The sequence below is a fragment of the Pinus tabuliformis genome, chromosome 9 (assembly GCF_031772625.1).
Source record: "Pinus tabuliformis cultivar Carrire ecotype Pingquan chromosome 9, CPIR1, whole genome shotgun sequence".
Classification (NCBI taxonomy): Eukaryota; Viridiplantae; Streptophyta; class Pinopsida; order Pinales; family Pinaceae; genus Pinus; species Pinus tabuliformis.
This window is the reverse complement of record NC_142307.1, coordinates 24446919-24456529: the sequence shown is the minus strand read 5'-3', so window position 1 is coordinate 24456529 and position 9611 is coordinate 24446919. Positions and strand designations below refer to the sequence as shown.

The following is a 9611-nucleotide window of genomic DNA, read 5'->3' as shown; positions in this document are numbered from 1 at the left end:
AACTGAAAAATATTTTAATGTTCTAAACTACTCCAAACCAATTTAGTTTGTGAGTGTCATATTTTTTGCTAAAAATTTGAAGGGGGAGGCTTTAATTATTTAACAAGTTGATAAAGGAGTTAATGATGTTAATGATACAATTGATGATAAAAAAAATGAAGAAATTATTGGTGTGTTAGCATTGTCATCTGCTTGTCTATATAGAGACAAACTGTTTTAATCTCCACTCATGTCTTCATTGTGGGAAGACAAATCATACTTCAAAAAAAAATGTTGAAAGAAAGAAAAAGTTAAAAAGAAAAGAATCCATTATGGTTGGACGAGCTCTTCATGATGTCATTTGAAAGTCAATATTTTGCATAAGTCTTACTATCAAGTTCATATACAAGAAAGACATATAACCATGGAAGAGATACAAAAGTAGATAGATTTAAATCAATTTTTTATAGATGTTAATTTTGGGCATGATTGGGCTCTAATTCTAAAAATTTAAAATTTGAGTCAATGACTCCAAATGGTACTCCTTGTTATAGCATCTTATCCCACATTTGCTTGGAGATGCTAAGATTGGCATGTTCTTATCATCCCTATCCCGATTGCAAACATATTTCCCTAAAAGAAATATTTAAAAACATAATTTGAGTTCACACACATGCTTCTTGTCTTGAGATAATACATATGCACATGACCCTCCCAAAAGAAAAGTGCATATATATGCTAGTATCCTTTAAAAAGTTAATATATGCCTTAAAAATGCACTAAAAAGGATAAAAATTAAATATGTGCATTATCACACATCTTGGGTAGGGTTTACAAATTTTAATAAAATGACTCTAACCTCTTTATGAGGGTATTTATTCATGCCCTGAGTCAATACAAACACAAATACTAATCAAGTATCTTTATATTGACAACTTTTCCATAAATAGTTGTTTTCAATTTCCTTGGCTTTTAAGCCCCTTTTCCGAGTAAGGAAACCTTAATTTTTTGATCTTCCTATTGTTTTCAATCCTTGAGAAGAGTCTATTTCTCTATCTCATTTGAAAGAAGAAGATTTGATGAAGAAACCTTTAGTGGCCTAGGGTGGAGGAAACTAGGGAACAGTTCCAAGCAAGTGTCTTCATCGAGAAATAGGTGATATATTTACTTTTGTAAATTGATTCACATTGAATTTTTTTATTATTAATAATATTTTTTTGAATGTTACATATTAATTTGATTCTAAGTGTTAAATAAGTTATATATCTCTTTCTAATTGGATTTTTTAAATTTTGATTAGCATTGAGATATTTTATTACATTTACATTCTCTCTATATGCATATGCATGAATTTTAGCTTGAAATATTAATAATATTTTTTTGAATGTTACATATTAATTTGATACTAAGAATTAAATAAGTTATATATCTCTTTCTAATTGGATTTTTTAAATTTTGATTAGCATTGAGATATTTTATTATGATCAACACAAAAATATTTTTTCATTTACATTCTCCCTATATGCATATGCATGAATTTGAGCTTGAAATAAATTAGTCAACATGAATATTTAAAAGTTTATTCAAGTCATGTATTGAAATTTTTTAAAATTTTTTATTTAAGTCATGTAATAGAATATTTTTTATACAACTTTCTCATATTCAATAGTGAATTTTTATTTTTATTTTTTTTTAACCCACTTTATCTGTCTATAAAGTTGATATAAAATTATGATATTTCGTATGGACATTAATATTAAGTTAATTGTTGAGTGAGAGTAAAATATGTAACTTGATTTTTGTTTTTTTAATTTTTTATTTAAAGGTTTTTATTTAAAGATAAATGTTAACTCAAGGTTTTTTATATTATAGTGGACATTTTTTATTTAAAGATTTTTTTTAAAAATACTTTTTAACTCAGAGTTGAGCACTCTTACATCTCTTTCATATTGAATTGTAGAATAAACTTCTAAGCTTTCAAACCAAGAGCAAGGTTCTAAAGTTGCTGATCAACTTTTACTCTCAAAAAAAATATAATCTGATCAACTTTTACTCTCAAAAAAATGTTGGAAATATAATCCTTAACATTAGGATAAATTTGTAATACTTACTTGAAAGGAAAATCAAAAGTCGTGAATAAACTTGAATAGCGTTTGAGAATCCCAAAGGCCTGTTTAGAAAAATAAAACCAACAGTCACATAATATTATATTTAAATATATGTATCTGGTTAAGACTTATCCAGCGCTTCCCAACACTTTTTATGCTGGATAACATAAATCTTATCCAGCATAATCTGAAGGACTCTCTGTAAAAATTAAACATTTTGTAGAGTCCAACTGGAGAGAACAACTGTCTTTACAGGCACATTTTTCACTTTTGAACTTTGAAAATGGTTAATATTGTGGAGGCTCTGTCACAGGATTTTGAGTTGCCAGATGATTTGATTGAAGAGACGTTGACATATCTGCCAGCAGAATACATCTGGAAACTGGGCACATTTGGAAACGAACAATGGAACAAAAGTCCATGGTTGATTGCAGGTGATGTGGACGACAATAGTGATTGTTGGGCATACTCTACCAACACAAGGGGAAAATGGCAGACAGCCCCTCTGTCCCTCCCCTTCATGAATTTGTATCAAGAAGATGCAGAGCAAATTCCTGTTCCCTTTAGTTACCTGGCTTCCACCGGAAGCTTGTTCTTGTTTCAAAGAAATGTCAGCCAGTCCATATATGTCTGCAACCCTGTCACAGGTAAGTTCTTTACCCTTCCACCCATGGTATCACCAGAGGATTATGACATAGGGGAGATAGGTATTGTGCAGAATGGGGATGGGTACAAAGTGGTGGCATTGCACTACGCAGATACGCAGAATGAAACGACCATGGTGGGAGTCTACGATTCTACTGACAAGCAATGGAGGATGGCGGGACGCTTGCCGGTGTGTGTGAGTACGACAGATGAGGTTCTGAATAGAATGGTTTTTTCCGGAGACTACTTCTATTGTTGATATAAGAGATGATGAGGTGCACGGCATTCTGGGTTTCAACTTGCGAGAGGGGACGTTCCTCTTTGTGACATTGCCGGTGATTGTAAACGAGATTATAAACGATCCCCGCTCTTTGGACTTGAGATGTTTGCTTCTTAACTGCGGATCAAGGATTCTGTTGGTGGTGATCCGGTGGGAATTGGAAACACGTGTTAACGTGGTGATTGTGTGGGAATGGAATAGGGATGCAGACTGGAAAGAGATTACCAGAATGCCTCATTGGATTTTGAGTTCTACCAACGAGTGGGGGACATTGGACTTGTTTGATTGCGCTGGAACGGAAGATTGCATCTACTTTCAAAATCATCACGAGTTTGTAATGTACAGTTTGAACAAAAATTCATGGACTTTGCTTCCAAGTTGTCCCTTTTCTGGAGTTTCAAAGTCTTGTCTCATTTTGTTTGAACCCAGGCCTCACATGAAAGTCGACTGAATTCTCATGAATTTAAAATCCAACCTGAATTCACTACTTCGTCTTTTATATCGATGTCTGACCTATTCATCTTAATGGAAAAAAAGAAGTATGGAATCGAATAATTTATTGAAAAATATGAGACTTTCTACTTGAATGAATAAGGTGGCAACATTTACTTATCTCAGTTTTATTTAGCATAGTGTCATCCTCAAGCAAGAAGTGAGAAGAGTTCTTCCAATGGCTTAGATTGTTCAAGTAGTTATGCTCAGCTAATTTCAGTTTATTCCCAAGTTTACATTTTTTTAGTTGTTGATTTATTTCCTTAAGCATCTGTAAAATATTCATTAACTCTTTCACTTTCTAACTAAAGATAGAGATCCATGTTGGTTATAAAAATGACTTGTAAAAAAATAATATAAAGTAATTTTTTAAATTAGTAGAATATATTGACACTGAATAATTTTTTAAATTAGTAAAATATATTAGATGTGTAAGGGAAAATGGAGATAGTAAGTGTAAAGAAGGATATTTTTTATTATAGATATGAAAGTCTTGATATGAGTAGTTGTATATAATTATTAAATTAATTCAGCTATATATATTAAACCGCGGATGAACATCTTTATAATGATGGCTAATCAAACTACATTTAAATTGCACAACATCTTGTTTTTAATATAAACACATTTATACGTTGGGTTTAAAATATTAGTCCCTTGGGTTAAATATTATTCCCTTTGGTTCATAATTCCTTGGGGTTTTAGTATTAATATCAATCATAGCCAGGTATGTCAACCATGTTTGAATGTCACATTGTGACAAGGATTGTCTCACCATGAAAACAAACCATGTTTATTTTAGTGTTTGCAGTATTTATATTTGGGTTTACCAATTTTGGGTTTATAATATTAGTCCCTTGGGTTTAATATTATTCCCTTGGTTTCATAATCCCTTGGGGTTTTAGTATTAATCCCTTCGTTTTATTATTCCTTTGGGTTTATAATATAAATCCCTTGGGTTTATTATTCCCTCAGGTTTATAATAACAATGATGTTCAACTATTTTCAATCATAGCTAGCCATGGTTGTCTCACCATGAAAATAAACCATGTTTATTTTAGTGCTTGTAATATTTATATTTGGGTTTACCAATGTTGGGTTTTTAATATTATTCCTTTGGATTCATAATCCCTTGGGTTTTACTATTAATCCCTTGGGTTTATGTTTCCCTTGGGTTCATAATATCAATCCCTTGGGTTTATTATTAACTTGGGTTTATAATAGCAATCATGGTCAACCATAACCAACCATGGTTAACTATGGTCAATCATGGTCCGATCTCACATTATGAAACAAATTGTCTCCACTTAGGGTTTACATACCTTAGGTTTATAATATTAGCCCCTTGGGTTTAATATTATTCCCTTAGGTTCATAATCCCTTGGGGTTTTAGTATTAATACCTTGGGTTTATTGTTCCTTTGGGTTTATAATATCAATTGCTTGGGTTTATTATTCTGCAGTCAACCATGGTTTATTATAAAGTCAACCATGGTCAACCATGGTCCAACATGGAATTGTGATAAGGATTGTCTCAATATGAAAATCAATGATGATTAATCATGTTTGTTTTAGTCCTTATAATATTTATCTTACGATTTATAATATTAGTCCCTTGGGTTTAATATTATTCCCTTGGGTTCACAATCCCTTAGGGTTTTAGTATTAATCCCTTGGGTTTATTATTCCTTTGGGTTTATAATATCAATCCCTTGGGTTTATTATTCCCTTAGGTTTATAATATCAATCATGGTCAACCATTGTCAATCATAGCCAACCATGGTTGAATGTCACATTGTGACAAGGATTGTCTCACCATGAAAATAAACCATGTTTATTTTAGTGTTTCTAATATTTATATTAGGGTTTATAATATTAGTCTCTTCGGCTTAATATTATTGCCTTGGGTTCATAATCCCTTGGAGTTTTAGTATTAATCCCTTGGGATTATTATTAACTTGGGTTTATAATATCAATCATGATTAGCTTTATTAATCTCTCGTGTTTGTAATATCAATCCCTTGCTCTTCTTAATCCCTTAGGTTTTTAATATTTATCCCTTGGGTTCACTAATTCCTTGGGTTTATAATATTAAATGGTTGGGTTTATTAGTTCCTTCGGTTTATATTATTAATAGTCCCCTTGGTTTATTATTCCCTTAAGTTTAAAATATTAATTCTTAGGCTTTATTAATTTAACCATGTTTATTTTAATATTTTTAATATTTATCTCAGGGTTTGTATCCTTTGGGTTTATAATATTAGTCTTTTTTGTTTAATATTATTTCCCGGAATTCATAATCCCTTGGGGTTTTAGTATTAATCACTTAGGTATTAATAATATAATATTATTATTATAATAATAATTATAATATATAATAATAATAATAATATAATATAATAATAATAACAATAATAATAATAATTATTACTATTATTATAATATAATAATAATTATATTATTATAATAACATAATATTATTATCTGTTATTAGTATTATTAATTAATATTACTAATATTATATTATAATATTAATATAATAATATATATAAATATATAATAATATATATAAATATATAAGAATATAGTTGTTATTATTTATATAGTAGTTAATAATCATAAATAATTGGTGTTTAAAAAAATACGCATAATAATTATTAATGTGGTTGTATATATGTTTCATATATGTCTATTGACATATATTAATCACATTGGTAAATGTAGTTGTGCTAGTATAAATACATTTATAAAAATAATAACATTTTCAAAAACAAAAATATCAAATTTATTACACATAATTCACATATTTAATTACCATATAGAAAAATGTACATATCACCCGATTACAAATGGTGATATTACAAATAAAAGAATAACAACATGATAGATAACATTGTTAGAAACATAACATATGCAATTGGAATTAGAAGTTTAGATCTATAGTTAAATAAATTTCACTTAATTATTTTTAAAAATCTAAAAATTATAGATTAATCTTTCATTTTTTTTTTTAAATCTAAAATTTATAGATTAATCTTTTTTTTTCGATGAATTGTTTCACATTTTTACGTGTGGAAAACACTTTTTACCAAGTTTTTGTAGGAACTTTAAATTTCCTTTCCCTTTATAAATGGGAGAGGTTGTTTTTGCGCAAATAAAATAGGTTGGATGAGTGCAATTACATATACGATGCATCAGTATGCTTTAGATAGGAACAATAATAATGTGTTTTATTTGAAAAATATCAAATAAAATGAGCACATTAAGGTAGAATCGAGAAAGGAAAAAATTACCAAATCATAGTTTTTATTTTATTTTTTGTTTTTATATTTCTTAATTGGTTTATTTGTTTAGTAGATTTGAATCTCAAACAAGGGGGTTATAAGGCAGTAAGTTTTTATTTTGCAAGAGTTGCATAAATGTTTGCCAGATTGGTTATCTTGCAAGAGTTACTTAAATGTTTGCAGGATTGGTTGTTGCTCAAGTTGTTGTAGCTCTTCAAATAGCTGAGAAGGAATTAGGGTAGCTTTTTTGAAATATATTTCAAGAATAAGAAGTGATACTCTAAAAACAACTAAAGAGTTCGTCTATAAATGATGATATTGATTAAGCAATTTATTCTTATTGAAAATACAAAAGAAACCAAAATAGGAATGCATAAGCAAGATTTTACTAAAAATAGTAAAAATTTAACAAATATTTTAAATATGGTTTTTCCTATAGAACAATGAAATTAAGTATGTAAAATAGGTTGGGCACATTGCACAATAAATTGCTTTGGCTATAAAGTGAAGTCCAGAGCTTTCATGGAATTTTTCTTGGTAAAAATCTCAAATTAGAGGAAAAAGGTAAATCAGACCTAATTGAAAGGTTTGGTATTAATTTTATTGTAGTGTGTGCCTATAATTTAGGATTTCTGTTATTAGATGTTAGCGGATGGCACTTTTAGTTGTTGCCTAATTAAAAGCCTTGGTATTAATTTTGTTTCCATTCTTGTAACTGGAGCTATCAGTCATCAAAGTGAGTGTATTCTAAAATAATTTCCTGACACAAGGTTCTATAGAAATTGCCTTTTCTAAATCTTCACTACTTTTCGAAAAGGGTCAAAAACTATGATTGATAAAGGAGTAAAAAACTATGATTAATATTGGAGATAACTCCTTTGCACTCAAAATCTAGAAACAACAGGGATTTGTGGGGGCCGTTCATAGCAATACCATGTTGTATATTGTATGCCCAACAACAATAAATGTTTAAAAAGGTCAATAAGATAAGTTAATAACAATTTGACAAAATAACTATTTTATTAATTTTGTTACACTTTAATAGAATAACTATTTTATTAATTTTGGACAATTCAGATACTACCCAATCTAATCATGTGTACAATTCAATTGGAACCCAATATGGGGAAATGCCTTGATTTTAAAGTTTTTGCGTCTTAGAAATAAGCTCTAGATCATCTCCAAATCACAATGACGAAGCTACAAGAATTCATTGGTCCCAATGACGAAGCTGCAGGAATTCATTGGTTGGATTGCAAAATTTTCGAAGATTTAGGACAAGATCTTATGCTGGTTTCAAACCTTAGGCCAGATGAACCTAGAAATAGTTGTTGTCCTACATGTAGTAGGAAACATTTTACCACAACCCCATCTCAGTATTGGATCTCTTTTGGAAAGACTCTTTATATCCACTACAAAGATTACCCCAGCAAAGCATGCTAAATTCCTAGAAAATATATATCTAATTACAGAGTGCACATTCTATTGCAGTAAGTGCGGTCATATTGTTTCTCCTGAGATAAGCGTTAATGTATATCTATATTTTGTTTATGTAACTTGTGTTGATGGAAAATTATATGAACTAGATGGAAGGTGGACTTCTCCCACAAGCCATGGACCTAGTTCACTTGAAACCTTATTGCAAGATGCTATATTAGTCATTCAAAATGTTAGCAAGAAAATTCTTGATTCAGTGAATTTTAGTGTTATATCCCTTTCAAATAAAAACTAAGCCCATACCATATTAATCATTATCTTGGAGTGCTTATCTTGAATATTTTGGGAGTTGAATGGGAGTTCTTATAGACCTATTGCTTCTTTGAAGGAATGGTTGTATTTCTGGGAATAAAAACAATCATAACACTTCCTTCTGTATCGTGACCAAAGGGAAGAGATTAGTGGAGCAACATCAAGAAGTAAACGGTCTTGTACATTCATTGCATCCTCCACTTCAAATGAAAGTTTCCAATGTGTCTCGTAAGAAACAACCCCATGGAAACACGTAAAGAAACTCAAAATTTGCTACATAGATTATTAAGACCTCGAAATTAATCCAAGATGAAAATATCCTCTAATGACACCATTTGTTGCACAATGTGGCAAAAGAAGAAGGAGAAACCTCCACCAAATAAAAATCTGTCACTTTCAAAATTCTAGCTCATGGAAACATGTCAGGAAACTCTAAATTTGCTACATATACTATTATGTTGTAAAGTTGTATTTTAAAAAATTATGTTTAGACATTTGATATCTAGTAGTGTTTTCCCGGTGCATGCAGAAAGGCCCCTCTATTGACATGGTCCATCAGGACAAAAATTATTTTGTGTGCAGCGTAGGGTCCTACATTTCTTCATGGGAGGGTTGACATACCAGTGATTAAGAGGGATTTTAAAGTCCAATATTATGTTGGATTCCATTTGTACCAACAAATTCAACTTTTGGGATGTCTCAATAGTGCACTTTGGATTCTATTTGAGTCAATAGACACCCATCATGCACCAGCGTAAGCAATTGGCATACGCACATCGTGTTGATAGCGGTTCGGCTAAAGTGTGGTACCCACAACATATTCAACAACCCGGATTTTTCAACCTCCACGATCCACTTCATAGTCTCTAGTCGCGTGACTCTGGTCTCCTCATAGTAGATCTTCGCCAAATATTTGTTTGTCTCCAAGTGCGGGAATTTCTCGTGATTAGCTAGACCCCAGTCCTCCATTTTGAGTGTGGGAATGCATCCTAATTGTGCGCCTTCAAAGGGTACTTTCTTCGGCAATAGTGGTGTAGAGACCATAAACTTGCTTGAATCTGGATCTTTGGGTACC

The 9611-nt window shown here is 30.6% G+C and overlaps 1 protein-coding gene across 1 annotated transcript; it reads left to right on the top strand.

Moving 5' to 3' along the window:
- The first annotated feature begins 2370 nt into the window (after nt 1-2370).
- Nucleotides 2371-2991, top strand: LOC149146922 (F-box/kelch-repeat protein At3g61590-like). The gene has a single exon (XM_089441663.1). It carries the CDS (start codon nt 2371-2373, stop codon nt 2989-2991), a length of 621 nt encoding a protein of 206 aa, XP_089297789.1.
- Nucleotides 2992-9611: the final 6620 nt, after the last annotated feature.

What these genes read in the sequence shown, in the direction of transcription:
- LOC149146922 (XM_089441663.1), top strand. Translation starts at nt 2,371, where the DNA reads ATGGTTAATATTGTGGAGGCTCTGTCACAGGATTTTGAGTTGCCAGAT.